Source organism: Siniperca chuatsi, linkage group LG16 (genome assembly GCF_020085105.1).
Source record: "Siniperca chuatsi isolate FFG_IHB_CAS linkage group LG16, ASM2008510v1, whole genome shotgun sequence".
Lineage (NCBI taxonomy): Eukaryota > Metazoa > Chordata > Actinopteri > Centrarchiformes > Sinipercidae > Siniperca > Siniperca chuatsi.
In genome coordinates, this window is record NC_058057.1 from 19,179,826 (window position 1) to 19,201,256 (window position 21,431).

The following is a 21,431-nucleotide window of genomic DNA, read 5'->3' on the forward strand; positions in this document are numbered from 1 at the left end:
TACAGCTGAAAGAAAATCTTGAGTCGGAATTTCAAGCTCAAGAATGATCTTTAATGCATGATTGTAGAAGTTTGTTTTTATTTAGTCCCAGCATCTTTTTAAAATACTACATTAGACATGTCATAGCAGGAAAAGCACAGGTGTATTTAATAACATTAACGATGGCTGCATTCCACTTAGGGGAAGTCCCGGTATTGTGCGTGCTGGATTACTGGAATAGCTTGATGGAACTGAGCCATCGTTAATGTTATTAGTTCCACCTGTGCTTCTCTACATGTGGTCAGGACAGAAAAAGAAAGACATGACAGAAGCCCATCAGGATGACAGAAATATCCCTCAACATGAACTCACGGTCACTTGACGCTTACTTTACTTTTAATTTCCTTTACATTAGTCATATCTGAATGTATTTGGTGTGTAATTGGATTTTAGTGTAGCCGACTTTATGATACAGCTATGCACATGGGTAAGCTGTTATTTAAATCAAAGCTTACTTTATATTTTCCATTTAGGATCTGCTGTCTCAAGTGTCCATGAATACATTACACCATCACTGTATATGAATCATGAGGCAAATTAGAGCTATTACAGTACTGTGAATAACTACATAAATGAAACTGCCGTGTTAGGTTCTGATAAGGTGAGCTTCGACTCAAGCCACCAAATCCCATACAGCTCCACGCAGAGACTGTACGACATATGGCTTGGCGTCACCACACTGAGCCCCGGGCCCAGTCTCTTGAGCAGTGGTCAGTGTGTGGCTAATATGTAACAAGACATGACACTTCAAAAGTCCAACATGTGCCACAAGCGATAACAAACCGCCGCTACGCTCACTCTGCAAGCTTGTGGACTCAGCAGCTCGGGATGACAGCATCTTTATCTCGCCTCAATGCAGAGCCAGCGTTGTAGTTTGATATCATTTTGATCTTGCAGAATAAAATGTTTCTTCATCTGTGTCCTCTCTCCGAGCTACTTGTCCTTCACTGTCCTCAGCTTCTCTGCAGGTGGCATATTTGCATCTGCTTTTTTGCAGAGACATCCCCATGGCGTCTGTGTCATGCCTGGAGACCTCCTGTAATCTCCTCGGTATGCTGTGTGAAATGGGCCATGACCTCTTCCACTCTTTCTTTCTATCTATCTCACTCCGTCCCTCACTGTGCTCTCTCTCTCTCTCTGTCTCTGTGATGCAGGAGGATAATTCATACTCACCAACTAAGAGCTGACTGCAGAGAATTACAGGCCAGAACTCATTTACAGCAAGAATACATTACAGTGAGTGGGACAGTAGATACAGCTCATCCTGACAAATCTACATCACAGAATATATGATGTGTGGCCAAATGTATGTGGACACCCAAACATTCTGTAACAACCATATGTGATTGTTGAACATCTCATTCCAAAACTACAGGCATTAATATGCTGCTATAACAGCCTCCACTCTTCTTTGAAGGCTTTTAGATTTTGGTATCTGGCTGCAGGGAAGAGCCTTGGTGAGGTCGGGCGCTGATGCTGGGTGATGAGGCCTGGCTCACAGTCGGTGTTCCAGTTCATCCCAAAGATGCTGGATGGAGTTGAGGTCAGGGCTCTGTGTAGGCCAGTCCAAGTTCCCTCACACACTCCAAACCATTTCTTTATGAACCTGGCTTTGTGCACAGGCACATTGTTATGTTTAATAAGGAAATGGTCTTCCCCAAACTGTTGCCACAAGGTGATGCCTGTAGCATTAAGATTTCCTTTAATTGGCACTAAGGGGTGGAACCCATCCGAAACAGCCCCAGTGGGTATCCACATAGTCTACAACTTACCATCTACATCACACACACATTCACTTTTATTTGTCACAAAAGAAACATTCTATAGACACTCTTAGGCAGAGCAAGAGCAAGGAGAGAAGTCTTATTAAAAGCCTTTATTTAGTCAGTCATTAGAGGAATAATTAAACGTTTTGTGAAATATGCTCATTAACTTTTCTAGCAGATAGTTAGATGAGAAGACTGATACCACGCTAGTTAGCTTAGCTAACCAGAGTGACTGTAAACGCATAAAGACTGTAAACAGGGGGAAACAATTAGCCTGGCTCTGTCCAAAGGTAACAAAATCCACCTGACAGCACCTCTAAAGCTTACTAATTAACGCGTTATATGTTGTTTGTTTAATCCGTATAAAAGTGTAAAAAGTGAAGCGTCGTGGGTTTTGAGGGGGGTTATTTGTCAGTGACTTCCTCGAGTCTTGTCGTCACCTTGCGGTTGACCCCAAGAATCAGTATTGATCACACCTGGTATTCTATATAGACCAGTGGTTCCCAACCTTTTCAGCTTGTGACCCCTAAAAATGACGAAATGTCGACTTGTAAACCCTCATCACAAGTTATGGCCTAAGTATGGACTATTAGTTGTGAGCAGTTGAGCCCAGGATTGAGTTGTTTCATGTGAAAAAAGACAAAGTGGATAAAAGGAAAACAAAAATGTGACTCTTGGTGGTTCTGACACAAACGCTGGGAGCCACTGACGTAGACGATACACTTGAAGTACACATTCTGTCACATAGTGAAATGATCAACAGATACAAAGAAAACATACTGTCACATTGATATCAAAACATTAATATACTGAAAATACAAATCGTATAACTCAGAATGATGTAATAATTGGTACAATCTATCATCTTCAAGAGCACCTTAAGGTGCACTGAACTCAACTGTAATTGAAAGTGATTTAGCACCTGTCTTCTGCATTCTTTCATACTCTTATTTGTGTTCCCATTTTCTTATCATTAACCTAAATCCGTATCAACCTTTTGCATATTTTGTTATAAAGTTTGCTTAACATGAGAAGCATTATATTATGCATGAGTAGTAAGTGCAAAGTGCTGCTGCAGTGGCATTTAGTGAAGCCTTGGTGGGGTGACGTGCGAGTGCATCTTCCTGTGACAAAGGGAGCAGCTTTGATGGTAACCAGTGCAGCAGTCCTCAGGCTCAGAGATCCTCTCTGCTTTATTTCACCGCCTCCTCTGACTGGGAAGTATGCACACACTTGATTGTGTGTGTGTGTGTGTGTGTGTGTGTGTGTGCACCTGTTTGTGTGTATGGAAAAGGTAGGTCCTCCTCCTCTCCTGCTTTGCCTAATACGTCCATGCAGGGCTCGCTGGAGAGCGGCGTGCAGCAGCACAAAGATCAGGGCTATTCTGGTGCTGCCAGCCTGCCCAGTGCTGATAGGAAAGGATTAATGAGGCGGGGCACTCATCACTTGTAATTAGAAACAACGCTAAAAACTATTTTTGTGCCTGTTCCTATGGAGAGATCTTGACCCTCAGGCCAGCATCCCCCCGCTGCTAGCTATGAGGCTGTAGACGCCTGCGAAGTTGGAGTAAATATAGGTCCATAACTCCTGCAGGTATGTGACACATGGTTCCACGGAGGGGAGTGCAGATAATTCACAACTCTGGCTGTGTACTCCACTGGATGCTCAAATGTCAAGAAGCTGATGGAGGCTGTCTCTTAAATTCACACTGTAAGGCTTGTTTTGTTGTTATTGATCCCAATAAGTAGGGAGTCTCTGAGCTTCTGTTGTTTCCTGGCTTCAATTGTATTATGGGGCCTTGGTCACGTGACATTTTTCTTTCCCTCTTTATCCCTCAATCTGTTGTTTCTCTTTTTAATATCAGGATGTTTTCACACAAATGTTTTTAATGTACCACTGTCTCTTGTACAGCTCAAGCAGTTACTTGATTAATTCATTAGTCGATCGTCAGAATTGATTCATTGTTTAAGCAATTTTTCACTGCCAAATATTTGCTAATTCCAGCTTCTCAAATGTGCCGTTTTATATCATTGTAAATTGAATATCTTTGGGTTTTGGACTGTTGCTCAGTGTCACCTTTGGCTCTGGAAAATTGTGATGAAAACTTTTCACTATTTCCTGACTTATTATAGACTAAATTATTGATTTATCTGAAAAAAAAGAGATTAACATGCACAAAACATTTAAGTTTAGTGTCATAAAACTGAAACAATGAACTGAAAGACACTGCATAAATCTGAGGGGAACCACACAGTCAGGTGATAATTCTGTGGTGTCATCACTACACATTTGATCCATTGTTCATATAAATATATTGATTATAGCAGCTTTAAACATTTTACGTTTTCACCGAGTAAAACATCTTCACCATGTGTCAGAAACAGAGAAACAAATTAAAAACACATTTCTGCTTTTTTCTCAGTGGCCAAAGAAATGAGTTCCTCCACGTAGGAAGAAACCGGGAGAAAATAAACCTCCAGGACGCCAAACCAAACTTGAAGCCTCCCTGTTTATTTCAAAGCTCACAAGTAGGGATTACAAAATTACAGTGCTTCAATTGCAACAGTTCAAGGAGTAGTAGGAGAAGAGTAGGAGAGATGACAGACCAGTTGAGGAATTTTGAGCAAGTCATGCAAAAAGGTGTGGGAGAAGGCCTCCGTTATAATAGCACCCTTTGTGGAAAAAAATAAATCCATCTGTCAGTCTGTCAGTGCAAAAATAGTAATGAATATATGCATACAAAGAAAATAGATATATATTTATATACTGTATATATTTGACCGTTGACTACAGGACACAAAGAAAGATACAGAGACTTGTAGAGCGAAGCCCGTTTCCACCAGAGCCTCTGAGCCCAAAGCAGAGACTCTTAAACAAGTCTAGTCGTAAAGAGTGCCCATCCAATATGACAGCTTGATATTGTTCTAATACAGAACCGTGTTTCCAAATAACAGGGAACAGATACCCAGATGCCTCTTGGAGCTGTCAATCAGGCTATGACCTCTACAGAAAGAGCAGTGTGGGAAAAGACAGACAGCACCATAATGACTGCGAGTGTCCCTCACAGACCAGGAGCACACAGCATGCTTCATTTTTCCAACCAGAGAGTAATGTACAGTACGACGGTTACATTGTTCAGTCAAATAGATCATTACATACAAAAGCCATGTGCCGCTGCGGTTGTAGGAACCAGCAGATGGGACGAAAAGGTACATTATTCTTATATAACATTGGCTCAGATGTTAAGCACTCTCTTTTTTTTTTTTGCAAATCACTGAATATAAATGCACAAGCTACAAACGTGTGGTAAATTGTTATTATATACCTTTTTATCATATTCAAATATATTGTGGAGCACCAGTAGACACCAATGACAACAGCAACAAAAATACAAGTGAGGACACGTCGCCACACAAACATTTTTTTTTTTAAAAACTTCTTTGTCCATAATTCACACTTAAAAAACTCACTTAAATCTGAGGCTGCAAACTGTTATTCATGCTCGAACTTTTCGCAAAGACCTCACAAAACATTTTCATGACAGTTGGGTAAAGACACAACCTGTTACAATTTAATTTGCATAGCATGAATTTTCACATGAGGGATTTTTTAAGCTTATTGTTGTGAATCTTGGTGTTGTAAAGCCTTACTGAGTGCACTGTGTATTTGTGTTCACTATGCTATGAAAATTCCTTGCATTCTCCTTCATCTCGCTGACAGAGACACATGATCAAACTTTTGGGTTAAGATGTTATGATGTACTTTAAAAGATATAATGGTTCACAGACGGTGTATTGTGGAATAAATGTTGTTTTTTGGTGCTTTGACAATGATACTGTTAGCCCTGTGCTTCATTTTATGCCTTTATTTTCATGCAAACAATGGAGAGCTGAACAGAAACCAGAAGAACATATGAACAGACACAGAACAGAAACCATAATTTGTGAGGAAGCTGCTTCAAGTCACCTTGGTAAGAACTATAAAATAATGGATGAAGACCTCGTACTCCTTGTTTTGTTTTGTTTTTTCTCATGTTTAAACTTCAGTTGAAGGACTACATGCTCTTTTATGTGTTGGAAACTTTGACAGGCCTTGGGTTTATCATGTGTGTTTTTCAGGTTAAAACAAGGCTATTTTCCTCAGTTTGGAAAGGAAAATTAACATTTTGGAGATTCAAGGCAAAATTGATCTCTAAATTTGAATGTTTAAATGCTCACTTTTTATACAGTCATGCACACAGTCATATCAACAAGACGAGGTCTTTATACTGTGTGCAAAGTGAACTATACCTTAAATCACATGCATCCTACTTTCTTATAATTTCCACTCAAACTTTCGACAGCTGAGACAGTCAAATGTGTAAAAACTGTCAAGGCTGAAATGCAAAATTTAGATTCTGTTCAGCAACATTGCAAAAATCTGCGGTCTGGATCAGAATGAAGGCATGAAGAAGTAGCACTAGCAAGTTGAGTATTTTTTTTTTTATTTTTTTATTATCTATCTGCATGTAGTTGTAATATTAGTCAAAGGTGAGTAAATTCAAATGCAAGAGGATGAGGGTAAACTTTGTGTGCGTGCATATACTCTACTACTATTTAGTGCAGAGTTGATTTACAATTCACGGTGGTGTTCAGATTCTCCTTCAAATGCCACCACGAGATCAGAGTTACATAAGGAGCATTTTTACCTAAAGGCTTTTTAGCATCTTTGAATGCAATTTTCAAAAATTCTACAGATGAACCAGGAACAGCAGAAATAATCTTTGAAAAGTTAAATCTGTATGTGGCACAGAGACCAGGAGGAGCAGGTTGTTTTTGTCTGGGAGTTATAATTCGACCTCGGTGTGTTCTGCATTCATCTGCACGTGATGGTGTACCATGCGCAGGCCCAGTGGTGACACATGAATTAAGGCATTGATAGAGGCACTAGAACAGCACGTGACAGCAGCGCTTGCCTATGCAAGGCAGAAGAGCTCACTTAACTGTAGCTTAGTGTCAGCGACAGGGAGTTGCAAAAGATTAGACAAGGGTCACACTGCTCTACTGTACCACCCTGTATCACACTAAACTATGACCAATGGGAGGAAGTGAATGTTTGTTTGAAGTCTGTACCTCAACTCTGCTACCTTACAATGGACTAAATCATAGCTCAGAATTTAAGCCATTGACACAAAGACATGTAGCTACATAGGGACACAGTAGAGTGCATTACAACAGAGCTGGCTCATGGATGAATGGGAGCAAAAAGAACAGAGGAGACAACAGAAGCAGGCAGTGAAATTCCTCCATTCTGTTACATTAAACATCACCAGTAGCCCTGTTTTACAATATTCACTGATTATTTCAAAGATTTCTTTCCTCTGCCAGCAGCCATGCATAAAAAAGCTCTTATGGCTGTCTGGTAATATATACAGTATATTGCTAAAATATATGCATATGTGGATGCAGGAATGGCAAAACGAATATACTGAAGCAAACACACGAAATGTGAATTTGTGGTTCTGTGTATTTCGGAAATGCACAGATGACAGACAAGCTGCACTCAAAAAATAAAACTCCATTTTTTTCTGTCTCGTACACATCTGCGCCAAATATTACAGCATAACTGTATGCACCATAAAAATAAACGTATAGAACTGAACAACAGTAATTACATTAACATCAAAATGGCATTTCAGCAAAGAGCTGGAAATGTTTCGTAATCATTACCGATATATACACATAAGATCAAGTTCTCCGTTGCATTCCACTCTGAAATTATTGCACAGTTAAGCCGCTGTGGGCTCGTCATGGTCACCCCCATAAACCCCTGTATAAAAATAGAACAACATTAACACACCAAACAAGTTGTCATCTTTTGTAATTTATTTTTTTTGACAGGCACTGCCGTGGCCAACCCCGCCTGAGTCTGCAACATGTGTGCCACAGTGTGAGCTTTAAGAGTTTCTCTTCTCAGTAATTGCCCCTAAGTACATAGAGTATCTTCTCCAAACTGATTTCTTTTCCCTCATGTTTGCTCCTCTGCGGTCACAAATGGAAAGCTTCCCACTGAACGCTTCCCGTCTCTATCTCTCTATCTCTATAACTCGTCTTCTCCTCCGGGACTTCGGCCAGGTCCAAACAGTAGGGATTTTTGGCATTTCTCATCACCACTGACCCAGAGCTTTGGCACTCCTGAGAGTCCAAACTGAGCATGAGGAGATTCAAGAAGAATACAGTGGCTCTCTCTCTCACACACTCCAAACCAGCTCATGGAGCAGCTGGTCTCTCTTGAAAAACAGTGAGAGTGAGTTCAAGTGTGAGCGTTGAGTCGATTGGGTTCGTTTAGACGACGGTTTCCACACCAATCAGCTTTGGTGTGAGGATTCGTGGCGTTATTCCGTTGTTGAGGTCCTCCTCGAACTCCAACAGCTGGCCCATGAAGTTGAGGTTCGGGGAGATGATGGGCCTTCTGGTTTTGACAAACTTGTAGGCGTCTGTCATGGTCATCCAGGTGTGCTTCATCAGGTAGGCGATCACAATGGTGGCTGAACGAGACACGCCTGCCTGGCAGTGGATCAGAAGGCCCATACCTGCTTGATGTGCTTCCTCTGCAGAGAGGAACATGGAAACATTTAGAACACAAAATAGCAAATGCTTTGTTCCCACGGGGGACATTCATCAAAGATATTAAAACTTACTTAGTGACCAGGCATCTATCAAGGCCTGGTTATTGAACCTCAGTATTTTTTTGGTACCAACTCAAATGTATCTGAGTATTGGAAACTGTCAAGTGCTGAAAGTTGGCATCAAATGCCTGTTTAGATTCACAGTACTTATTCTGTGATCAGATATTTCTTAGTTAAAATAATAATTTTGACAGAATGTATTTTATTTGGACAAAGAGCTTTGCCTAAATCTAAAATCTGCAAAATTAGTATGGGGGCTGGTGTTGACATATATATTGTGTTGACAACTATAGCTTCTTTTGTAAAATGAAAAAATGTTTTCTAGTTTTAAAGTATAAAAGAAGTATATGTACCAACTAAGTTTTTTTTTATTGCAAAAATAAACAGGCAAACTCCAAAATAACATTCAAACCCCAGAATGGACCAGGGACAAGAGTCAGACCCAGGACCTTCTCACCATGAGGCAACAATGCTAACCAATGAGCTACTATTAGGAATGCTACTGTAGAGCTGCACTAATACTGACCTTGTTGAGCGAGTCAGTAATTAGCCTGATGTGACTTATCTACTTTAAATACAGTTTCTTCGCTAGTGACAGGCAACCAACTTGCAATCTCTGGCCTCATGTTACCTTTTACATGTTATGTAAAAAAAAATATTCACTTCCATGAGTTGCATGTAGTGAGGTATATAGATTTTAAATTCAGGAAATAGAGAGCACCGGTATCGGATTGGTACTTGGTGCTGGTAGATACCCTGACATGAGGTATCGGAATCCATATCGGAAACTTTTCTCAAATGTTTGCTTCTTATGAAACAAAAGATTACTACTTTAGGCCTACACAAAGAATTGACATTAAACAATCTGAGATGGTAAAAATGACTCTTTGGTTTGATTGCTTAAGCCTCTAAAGTAGACATTACATCAGCTTAAAGGGTGTCAAGACAAAACATTGTGTTGGGTTATACTTCTGCAGTGAAAACGTCTGTTGCTGAACTAAGTGAAAGTTTTCATACCGATGAATTCAAACGCCTCCTCAAAGTACTGGCGCAGGTTCTGCTTGTTGCTGTCCGTGGCGGGCAGGCGCTTGTAGATGAAGAGGCCCGTGTCGTAGTGGTAGAGCGGCAGGTGTGTGGTCACATTTAGAATGTAGCCGATGTTGAAGCGCTGCAGCTGGTTGATGTCCTGAGCGTCATGCTCGTTCCCCAGATAGAGGAACGGCAGGATTGGTGTCAGCTCTGCGTTCTCTATATCCGGGGTGGAGGGCAGGGAGTGAGGTAGCGCCCCCGTCAGGCCAGCAGCTGCACCGGTGTCCAAGCCCTCGTGAAGGTGCAGCGAGTGCTCACACAGGTTCTCGTGGTTCTGCCTGAAGCAGCTAAGGCCTCCTGTGAACACAAACAAAAGGACTTTGACATAAGCTCAAAGTAAACACAGTGCTATGCTTTGTGTTTGCTTGATAGGGCGAGCAGGAAGTCAAATTATTTAGCTAAGAAAATGAATAAAACTGTCAAACAGCATTTTATTTACTTTATTTTAATTTTTTCTCCTTCCTTATTGGAAATTGGACCATGTTGGTCTCCTTGGAATAGAGCATGAAGCTAACACTGCCAGGGTTAAGGGTCCATGCTAAAAATACATGCACTCATGCTTCTGTCCACCACATGGCACACGTTACAACTTTGCATACACATCTGATAAAAGCAATGACAACTCGCTTTAAAGAGTTTTGAAGCACAAACACATGACAGAAATCTCTAATCCCCAGACTACACTGTTACATTTGGTTGTAATTTTAATGTCTCCATTTGGATATTAAATCAATATGAAGGGATTGGCAGTTTGCAACAACTGACAGTCAACTCCATGTTAAGAAGGAGAGAAAATTGCCAAAATAGCTACTTAGACAGTTTCCACTAGCTAAACTACATGAGAAATCCCCCCTTTTTAATCTGCAAATAAATAGATGTACTAAATGTTTAATATACTTCTCAGTGGACATCTGCACTTCTCCAAATAACTGGCTTGCACCTGTTGCCAGTGATGCCATCAGCCAAAGTTTCCTTTCAGCACAAGAGTTGTGGGGAGGGGTGGAAAGTGTCAGACACACACACATACACAGTATCAGTTCATTTATTGTTCACATAGCAAGTTAACATCATGCCATGTGAGGTCATCGTACAACTTCCCCTTGGTGATTGGGCAGATGGGGATCTCCTGTCAACTGTTGGACAGTGTGTTAACCATAAAACAGCACGATTGTTAACTATGAACAAAGCCATTAACCTGATGTTATGCTAATACTGGCACAGCCCTTTCTATAGTGGGATGTCATGGTAACAATTACACTATAGTGAATAGAAGAAAGGGAAGTCTTTACAGGCCCTCTGAGAGCAACAGAACGTTAGGGGGGACTTCCACTGATATTGATATTTTTCTTACATTTCCAAAGATTCTGAACTCACAAGTGTCTATATTAAACATGTACTATTTTTCATAATACCGTATCTTATCTCTGTCTTATAATGCAATTTCTTTATCACACATACACCTTTGTTCAGAACGCCACAGATTAAATAAGTTACAAGATCTGAATTTCTGACAACCATTTTACCAGACTGTATTTTGCTTTATCTTTATGGCTCATTAGGAAAAAAGCTGCCTGAATTTAAAGCAACAGTGAACCAAAACAATACATTGGTGGGCCATAAAACCAAAACAATGAGCTAAACTAACCCCACCCCACCCCACCCACCGCCTCAATGGAAAACCCCTATAAGTTAAGGCAAGCATCAACAAACAGTCAAGTGGCTAAGCTAGCCACACAATGTGTGAAAACTGCTTCCTATTTTGGCTGAAACTGAACCAAAGTCTTTCTTTTCAAGTTCGAACTCGGCAGGTAAACACTATTTCTCATATTAAACTGAGAATAACAGAATCTCCAGAAGAAGCACATTGCTGTGAGATAAAATCTGTCGAGTGGGACCGTCTGTCATTATCTCTAAACTAAACTCACAGAGGAAAACACAACTGTGTCTATCACTTTCATAAACCACAGGCTCAGTTCCTGCTTAGAAATTACCGCTTCTGCTTCGCCATGCCTCTCACACCACAGACCCGCTGTTTCCAACGCTTACCCTAAACCTTCTAACTCTACTGACATGTTGTTGACGGATTAAATGTAACCTATTACTGCTCTTAGCTGCAGCGGGGCAGGGACGGAAGATTTTGTGTTTCCAGTAGAGCAGAGTATCACACAACAACCGTATTACGATAAATCATGACTAAGACATGCTGGTAACTGAACAAATAATGGAGTATGAGTAAATTATTCAGCAGCTTTCATACAAGCATGTTCCAAATATGTCACAATTACTACTGCTTTTAATCATCACAATCCCCTGCCTGCTTCCACTAGTTAGAAAGCTCTCATATATTTTAAGGAAATGAAGAATTAATCACCACTACATTTAGAAATCAATCAAAAGTGAATTAGAAGTATTAACTATAACAGAACCAAGACCCTTCCAGCATTACAAATGTTGTGCTTTTTGTTAAAATATCAACCATTAAATCATACATCCAACGTATTTGATTGCACAAGACGGAATATAGGCTACAATCAAACATGTAAATGAGGACACATGGGAGATACAGGCCATTCCTGATACAAAAAAAGAACTTGTAACATAGATAAAAAGAAGTCAGGCTGAGCCATTTGATTCCACGCAGCAGAGAGGATGCCTTGCATTTTGCAAGAATTAAACCAGGGGAAGGAACAGCAAGACAGTCGGCCTGCGAGGCGAACTTTAGACAGACACCTATGCAGGATGAGAGACTGGAGAGGAGCCTCGTCCATCGAAGTAAATGAGAGGACCAGAGGACGAAGAGAAGGGAAGAGATCAAGGTGCTGTGATCTTATGGCTAGACGGTGACTCGGAGGCATTCAGAAAACACTAACAGCCCAGCCCCCAACACAACATGCTGCTCCAGCTTCAAACACACACACACCAAAGATAAAAAACATGGCAATGACCCAGGGACTGCTCTCTCAATAGGCTGCCTTATTTACTAACAGCTGCTTCTCACTTCCTGTAAAATGCTTAATGTGTGTCATATAGAAAGCTGGTGAAGAGTGTGTGCATATGTTTATGTACGAGTGTGATGTAAACAGCAAAAGCACATGCAAAAGCTGTTGTATATGGTATTATAACTGCTGTAACACTTCAGTACAAAGCTCACAGGATGATAAAACTAGAAACCAGTGTGTTTACAGGCAGTATCAGCTGACCAAAACAATAAAGGTTAAAGTCTAACAGGCTTTACACACACACTACACATTATTATGCGACCACACTAGTTTCATATCAGTTTATATTACCACTAAGCTTCTACCGCTGCTAAATCAAACATTGCTTTCAGATGTCTAAACTGATCCTCCAGAGTCAAACTAAAGCCCATAAAATTGTGGTTTCTATCCCTTTTTTTATACTGGAAAGCCTTATTTAATGCTTCCCCCAAGCCTTCACAAACCCACTTAGGCGTTACCTTTGAGGATGATGGGGTCCTTGCCCTCCCTCCTCAGTGACTCCAGGACCACATGCAGTGGCTGGGAGAATGTCAGCCGGTTGGGGTCCGAGGTGCTCTCATCGTAAACCACAATCTCTTTGGAGAAGATGCCCTTATAAGAGTCCTTGCCCTCCCGGCAGGAGATGAGGTCCAGCACAGTGATCTTGCCCTGCTGCAGCCGCCGCCGGCTGATCTTGTCAGAGCAGTTGATGTGTACGGCCCCCCGGATGTGGCTCTTGTTGTACTCCATGAAGGGCCGGCAGTCGATGATGACCGGGACGGGCCCTACAGGGTGTCCCATGGGGCAGCAGGTCATGCGTTTGGCCAGCTCACTGGGGTGGATTACCCGCACAGTTGACAGGGCCTTTGGGGTGCCCGGGGTGAGACTGGGGGCACTTAATGCTTCATGGTTGCTGACCATAGGGGTGGGGGGCCCGGCATAGCTGAGGTTGGGGCTGCTGGCGCTCACCTGGCTGTGGCTGAGGCTCTGGCTGTCCTTCTCATAGGTAGTCACAGAGCAGCAGCTGGCACTGCTGCATCCACACGACAACGAGCGCGTGGAGCCCTTGGATGAGGGCATATACGTTACAAGATTGGCCGTCGCCCGGATCTTCACCACGGTGGTGCTGATAACTGTCTTGCTGCTGCTGCTGGTGGCGATGGAGTCCAGGTAGCTGGTGTCCAGGCGCAGTTGGAGTTCCTGAGGTCGGATCGGCCTTGGCAGCGCCACCACAATTCTGTCGTCAAGGGGAGATGGAGGCATGGGGAGGCCGAGGGCTGGACGTTTACGGAGAAGTCAACAAGCCGCTCTGTGGGGACAGAGATAAGCCAAAACATGAGGCGAGGGAAAGAAAATCTTTGCAAAAAAAACAGTTGGGTTCAATGAATTCTGCATCAACTGATTCAGATCAAGGCTGTGAATGAGAGAGCAGAGAGCAGAGAGCACAAAGGCCGACCTCCTGTATGTTTGATCAACATGCAAACTATAAAACCTTCTGCTGAGGCCAAATATTAATAGTGTCAACACCTGCAGGGCTACACCCAACTAAGTGGGAAAATTTAGGCGTGACAGACTGGCCACTAATAATAAACACTGAAATCATCACAGAGTCTGGTGTAACTGAATCACTTTGTAATTAATATGAATCATCCTCCACATTCTGTACATGTGTGTGATGTTGAATTTTTCATCCCAACTCTGGTCTGTCTGATCCAAAGCTTTTATAACAAGAGAGGAAAAAGATAAAATACTGCATCAACGCTACGCCGCAGTTTGGTCTCTCCCCCAAATGGAAAGTCGGGGTACAAAAAAAAAAAAAAAAAAAAAAAAGAGGGTGGCAATTCCTTTTGATCACCAGCCTGAGCATTTCAAAAGCATGTCATCCTGGCATATTATGTAAAGACACCCGCCGAGCACTGCCTGTCCCGGCCATTGCCATCCTTTAAGCGCGGTGCAGCTTCAGCAAAAGCAGAAATCATTCATGGCCAAATTCATTGAAGAAACCGGCATGAGAACGTGCCGAGAATGTGATATGGCTTTCAGGACGAGACGAACTGATCAGATGAGCGGAACAATGAAGGAAATTCAATTTCACACCGCCGTAAAAAATAAAAATAAAAAATAAAAAGGCAATGGTCGCATTTTAAATGTAGGGAATTTAACTTTGTCGCAACGGTGGAACATATTAAAAATAACAGCTGTAATACAACACTTAATTCATGTCATTGAAAGAATAATAGCCTATAGCGACAATAAACCACTAATCAGCCCAAAATGGTTGCAGCAATAAGATATTCCTATTCATTAATTATAGAATCGCGTGGAATCTCAATGACTGTGCATTTCAACAACAACTTGTGCCTTGGACACTAATTCCCAAACTTGCCTTGTATTTCTGCTTACCAGTGTGTGTCGCGGTACACTGCAGACGGATTTATTATCTCCGCTCGCTGACAACGTTGCCTCCATTCAGTCCGTCCCCGTGTTGTGGAGCGGCAACATTTTTAGTAGCCTACTTTTACCCTGCTCCCCACAAATAATATTGAAGGAAGTCTGCCAACCTACAGAAGTTGCGCAGCGGGATTGACGCGAGTGTGAGCCAATGCGCGACTTCATTAATATTACATTTGATCCTTTTGTACAGTGAGGTCCGGCCCTGTGATGGGAGGGATTTGGCCGAGCTGTCTGCCTCTGTGGCTGGAGGAGAGGGGGGGGGGTTGTCGCTTGAACTGCCTTCAGTCCCACGTACGAGCAGGGATGATGTCACTGGCAGCCAATCAAAAGTCTCTCCAGGAGGCTTGAGGAAGAAGACACGGTGCCTTCACGTGCTGCCCGTAAAGTCTTAACGTACAGTAGCCTGAAGCGGAGCCGCCAACAAGACAAGGAGATGAGAATATACCCTAATAGAGCTACTTTGTGCTGAGGTGGCAGAAAAAAATAAAGTAAAAGCAAATTATACATGTAAATAGTGTGTAATCAGTGATGTGTCAGCCAATTAGGCAATACATCATTTTGACAGCAGCTAGCCCATGTAGCCTAAAGGCCATGAAAAAAGCAGGTGTGGAAATTATTTTTCAGAATTTCAGTACATTGAAGTCTGAAGTCATTGGATGGCTTCATTTTTTCTACCACAGTGTGGACAGGGACACTGAAGAGTGGGCAATAGTAAAGTGTTTAATTCAGTTTTGCTTATGATAAGATATATAACTTTATTTATCCAGAGGGAAATTGTTAAGCTGCATTTGCAGTACAAAGTAGCTAAGAGTACAAATATAAAATATAAAACAGATATCCAAAATCCAAAACATACACAATTTCAAAAATATAAACAAGGTTAATGGTAAGGTCAGCTCATGTCATGAACAACTTAATTGGCCTTTTTCATTGAAGACATTTTGACAGTAAGAAAAGCACAGGTCTAAATGATAAAATTAATTATGGCTGAATTCCATTTAGCTGCTTCAGTTTCACAGTCCTGGTATTGTGCATGCTGGCTCACTGTCACACTGTCATGACCTACTGTATGGGGACACGTGAATAGAACAGACCTATTGTTAATATTATTAGTAACACCTGTGTTTTTCCTGCTATGACTATGCTAAGTCCTTGGTCAATGTGCTAACCTTCCACCAAATTCCATTTATTTATGTTGTGTTTTTCAGATATCCTGCCAACTAATAGATAAAGAAACAGGCAAACAATTGTGGCCAAAACTGTGACCTTCTTGGAAGAGGTAATGCACCAACAAAATTCCAACAAACCTGTCTACAATGGGCCTACACAGTTGTGTCTTTATATTGAAATACCTCCACGCCCTTTGTCTTTCCATTCCTTGTGTTTGCATTTCCTCACTCATCTTTCTGCTCAGCTTTTTTCCAAATGAATCATTTGAATGCCTGCTGAGCTTGTCAGACGATATCTGCACCTTTGTGAACAAACAAAACATTTCCACATTTTCATATTCCTTCAGCTGCACTTCTCCTGACATTGCTGCTCTGGAGTTTTGTCTTTCTAGCTTTTCCTCAGGTTAGAGTTACCGCTTCAATCACTTGCGAGGAGTGTACATACTGTATATAAACAGTCCAAAAGGGTACACAATATATACATCTATTTTGGGAAAGTTTTACTTTGTTGATAATGTGTCGGAACACCTACACAAGCTCCTAATTTTCCATCAATACGTTGATATTTCCCACAGCACTTCAAGGCGGTAATCAGTATGGTTTACACTAAATATGACTCATTCCAACATAAATATTACCCAAACCTGTATGACAAAACCATGACACACCTGACAATACCACCTCTTGTTATTATTTTCAATAAAACCAGTTAACCAAACTGAGGTAAACAGAATTCCTGGTTAAAATGACACAAATTAAAGGACGTTACACACTTAAGGCAGCCGTGCCAATGTGATTTAGTTGGATTTGTAATTTTGTTCTGATTGTGATCGCCTCAAATCACTTTGTATCTTTTTCTCCTAGTTACACATGTCTGACTGCAGAAGTTTCTCTTACTCATTTTATCAATTGAAAATATTTTTGATTTTGGGGTGAACTGTCCCTTTTAAAGCTTGGAGAATGATAGCTCATAATGACTCTGTGAAAGAGTAAAGTGACCAAACTCTAACCTGCTGTAACTGTAACTGTAGTATAACATAATGAAAGAACAAAAAACATAATAATGAAGATAGTGTCTTGCAACAAAAGTGGCTTGTGTTTGAGAGAGGGAGGTAACATTATTGGTGGTAATAAGTAGGTGTCTTTGGCAGGAGTGCTATTAAACAAGTGCCAAGTTGGCTGACTGCACTGTCCCATATGACAGGACCCATGTTGCGGTGAAAGGGTCTCGCTGGCTTCAAACCCCGAATATAATCTGAGCTCTCTATTTATCCTCATTGGCAACCTGAAACAATGCAGGACATGTAGTATTGCTTCTATTATTAGCCCTCTGTACAGTTATTTATAAATGGACACAGCTGATCAAAGCCTGTTCAGAATGGATTCCCAGCTTCTCCTGTTTCACTTGTGATAAAGGGTAAGTGAACAAGCACCCTGTGCCTTCAGAAGAGACTCAGAGGTTTGGTAGGGGGTTTTTTTCATTCAGGACCACAAAATGTGAATGTTTTCAATATACTGGTCTTGTTTTTCTTGTGATATTTAATGTAGTGGACAAATTATTTAAAATGTCGGTGTCTAGTCATGTAAAATCCAAAACCGTAAATGTAAAATTGATCCTTTTAAAGAACAAAAAGAAAACCCTAAGAGGCAAATTTGTTATTTTGGCCTGTATAAAATAAGCACAGCATCGCTGTCCAGTGAAAACTACTGCATGTAAATCCAAATTTGGTAATTTAAAAATTTTCAGATAAATTGAAGGATTAAGTGTTCTTTTATACAGCTGTAGAAAGTAACTAAGTACATTTACTCACATACTCTACTTAATCACATTTTAAGGTACTTGAGTATTTGCATGCTACTTTATACTTCTACTCCACTACATTTACCTGACAGCTGAATTCACAAATTACTTTTCAGATTAAGATGTTACACACAAAACAGTTTATAAAATACAATGCATTGTTAAAGATTAGGCCCAAAGAGGTAAAATTATCCAATATTTCACAAAAAAGCAAAGATTGGAGAAAAGTCTCAAATGAATACAGATTTGTGTATCAGAACTTAGTTTATTCTTCTTTCCTCTCCCATTAATCATCTCATGACCCTTCAGATTTATCTTGTGACCCTTTAGAGGGGTCCAACCCCATGGTTGAAAACCACTGGACTAAAATACCTAACAATTGTTAAAACCAGCTCCACCTCAATCACAGTAAACATGCTACTTACACATTGATGTATCAGCAGAAAAAATCTAATACTGTCATTTACAATATATCAGCCATTCTGCATAACAAATACTTTTGATACCTTAACTACATTTTGCTTAATGCTTCTGAACATTTACTTTGAATGCAGGTCTTGTACTTGTAATGGAGTATTTTTAGATTGTTGTATTGGTACCTTTTACTTGTGATCTGAGTACTTCTTCCAGCACTACTTTTAAGGGTTTAAAAAATACCACTTCTGCTATTTCTTAAGATAAATAAACCATTCAAAAGCCCGTTGGATTATCTGACAAATGCTTTGTCATAAAGCTGAAAACAGTTAAACGTTTTGGAGATACAGAACAGCAATGACATGTAGGCTATAGTAAATGCTTAGAAATACCATTGGTATCTGAAATTAGAAGGGCAATAGTGACATTACAAAAGAAACTATATTTGTAAGAAAAACACAGTAATAACTTCACTAATAGTTTACATATTGTTATACCGTAGTAATGGTAGACATGTGAGGTGGTAAAGAGTCTTTGTGCTCAAGTCATGTACACTATTCTGTTTTGTGTGTGTTCTTTTCTTTTAACCTTTTATTCTGTCGTAAAGCACTTTGTAACCTAGGTTTTGAAAGGTGCTATATGAATAAAATTCTACTTACTTTTTGAAACGAGAAGCAAATCCTTGGAAAAACTTTTAAGAGATCTGTTAGGAATTCAAACACTGAATGCAGCTTGACCTGACCAGTTATGTAAATTCAACCAGTTCTGCCTGAATGGCTTGTTTCATTAGGCCAAATGTTTGTCAAGCTGACACCATAATATTCTCTCTTACTGGGGTCAACATATTTGGATCTACCGTAACATGGGGCTCTTTTTCAGCACAGAGGGGAGGAATGGCTGCATCATAGAAAACATGATGTATTTCCAAGAACCAAGTTTGCACCATCAAAACTGAAAACAATTTGATAAGAGATTAGTGTTTTGATCGGGGTTTGCGGTTATTATGATGACATGTTAGTGATGATGAACAGGAACAATGAAGCAGAATTCAGATGCTAACAAGTTACCTGGAAATCATGCTGGTTCTTAGAAGCACTCAGCGCTAATCCTACCGTGGATGAAAGATTTCTAAACCAAAACTGCTTTATGTCAACTCCATCTCCTAGAATTTATTTTTATATACTACTAATTAGCTTTTCTAAATACGTTTTGAGGGAAATGCAATTGCTGCCTGAATTATGTTCATTGTGCAACATAGTGGATTAGTGTAGGAAGTGCTATATTTGTTTGGACAAGGTTCGAGGGAGATGGTGGGTGTACAAAGTGCAGGACTGTGACACTGGTTCACATCCTGAGTCCCGCTTGTGGTTAGGTTTAGGCAACAAAAGCAATTTAGTTAAGGTTACAGACACATCAGGGTTTTGATTAAAGGTCCAGTGTGTAACATTTAGGAGGAGCTATTGGCAGAAATGGAATATAATATTTATAAGTATGATTTCATTAGTGTATAATCACCTGAAAATAAGAATCATTGTGTTTTCATTACCTTAGAATGAACCGTTTTTATCTCTGTTATTTACCTTGCACAGCGGCCGCCATATTGCACCGCCATGTTTCTACAGAAGCGTGGAACAGACAAACCAATCACTGGCTCTAGAGCCATACACGCTTAGAAGGGGAGGGTGAGGTGAGCGGTATTCAAATGGTTGCAAACTGCAATTTCCCCGCTGGCACTAAATCCTACACACTCTACCTTTTTAAATGTTAATAAAGTAAACATGTCCTGTCTCATGCTTCAAGTCACTTTGGATTTTCTCAAAATTTAACAAAGACCATGTTTATCTCTAACCTTAACCAGATGCTTTGAGTAAGCATAACCATAGAAATGTTGAATCATGCTTTAGTTGCAACAAGTGGATACTGTATTGTAAGACTGGATATTGTTGAATAAAACAAATGAAATGCATTCAATTAAAAAAACATTTCTCTTTATATTCATAAACAAGAACTATACAGCCGAGCTAGCAGCTTTGTGAGGCTGTACTTTGGCAGAGCGGTGCTTTGAACTAAATGCTAACGTCCGCATGCTAACATTCTCACAATGACTATGCTAAGCTAAATCATGCTGATGTTTAAAAAGTTTAATGTTTATCATGTTCACCATCGTAGTTTAGCATGTTAGCATGCTAACATTTGCTAATTAGCACAAAGTACAGCTGAGGCTGATGGGAATGTCATTAGTTTGCAGCAATTTAGTCGTAAACCAAAATATTGGACAAATTCAAATTTTGACCTGATGCTGACACAAAAAGTATTTCATGGCAATCTTTCCTATAGTTGTTGAGAGATTTTGGTTGGAACCAAAGTGATGGACTGTCTGATTGACATTGGCATCCCTAGAGCCATACACCTAGCATGGCTAAAAATGTAATTCAGTTGGCATTATGTTTCTCTCAAAACATATTTTCTGTTGCAAATTATTGGTATAAAAGTGTAATTTCTATGAGACAGGGTTGCCTATATAGGCCCTAAAGTGAACAACATGCTTTAAAACTTAGCTAAATATGAACTCATACTTTTGTTTGTTTTTATATTTACAGGAATATTGGAAAATTCCAAAATTACATTAATAACAATAATCTCTCAATTCTGTTGTCATAGGAAACTGTGAGCAGGTGGATGTTAAAATGATTGCTGCTGATGAAGGGTTTACAGATGTTACAAGCCTTTTATTTCATTTTGAATGCTCACCAGGATGAGAAACCTCGTTTTAAAACCATTTTCTCCCTTTTGTGAGATCTTGAACTGGATTGAGCCGACTATCTTCCTTCATAAATGTCACCCCATGGAAAACATGACAGAGTGTGGTTTTGTGTATCTGTTTAGAGATCACACACACGATATGAGATAATGTCAAACTTTGATGTAAAATACAGCCAAGTGGTTAGCCTTTTTTAGTTGCTCAGCATGGAAAAGTTGAGTGATCGTGGTGCGGTATTTGCTGGCCCAGATGAAAGACCTAAACCACTTCCTGTCTTCAGCAAGGTGCAGACT

At 40.4% G+C, this 21,431-nt stretch overlaps 1 protein-coding gene and 2 long non-coding RNA genes across 7 annotated transcripts in view; 2 read left to right on the forward strand and 1 right to left on the reverse strand.

Annotated features, from left to right (window-relative positions):
• LOC122863490 lies at positions 1–5,530 on the forward strand. 2 transcript variants are annotated; one of them, XR_006375019.1, is made up of 4 exons: positions 1–1,089; positions 1,194–1,275; positions 1,457–1,582; positions 4,228–5,530. It is a non-coding gene; the product is annotated as an uncharacterized LOC122863490 (long non-coding RNA). The 2 variants fall into 2 exon arrangements; XR_006375018.1 differs by having other exon boundaries at positions 1–1,275.
• dusp10 (dual specificity phosphatase 10) lies at positions 4,296–19,155 on the reverse strand. 4 transcript variants are annotated; one of them, XM_044170043.1, is made up of 4 exons: positions 19,037–19,155; positions 13,019–13,848; positions 9,490–9,858; positions 4,296–8,394 (listed from the first exon to the last, which is right to left on the reverse strand). In XM_044170043.1, exons 2-4 carry the CDS (start codon positions 13,800–13,802, stop codon positions 8,129–8,131), a joined length of 1,419 nt encoding a protein of 472 aa, XP_044025978.1. In that variant the 5' UTR covers positions 13,803–13,848; positions 19,037–19,155; the 3' UTR covers positions 4,296–8,128. The 4 variants fall into 4 exon arrangements, with proteins under 4 accessions (XP_044025978.1, XP_044025979.1, XP_044025977.1 ...); XM_044170044.1 differs by lacking the exon at positions 19,037–19,155 and adding an exon at positions 16,346–16,369; XM_044170042.1 differs by lacking the exon at positions 19,037–19,155 and adding an exon at positions 14,926–15,215.
• The window catches only part of LOC122863489, a 16,951-nt gene continuing 10,799 nt past the window's right edge, over positions 15,280–21,431 (forward strand). The window contains exons 1-2 of the long non-coding RNA XR_006375017.1: positions 15,280–15,481; positions 16,202–16,272. This is a non-coding gene — a long non-coding RNA (uncharacterized LOC122863489). The remainder of the gene's footprint in view (positions 15,482–16,201; positions 16,273–21,431) is intronic.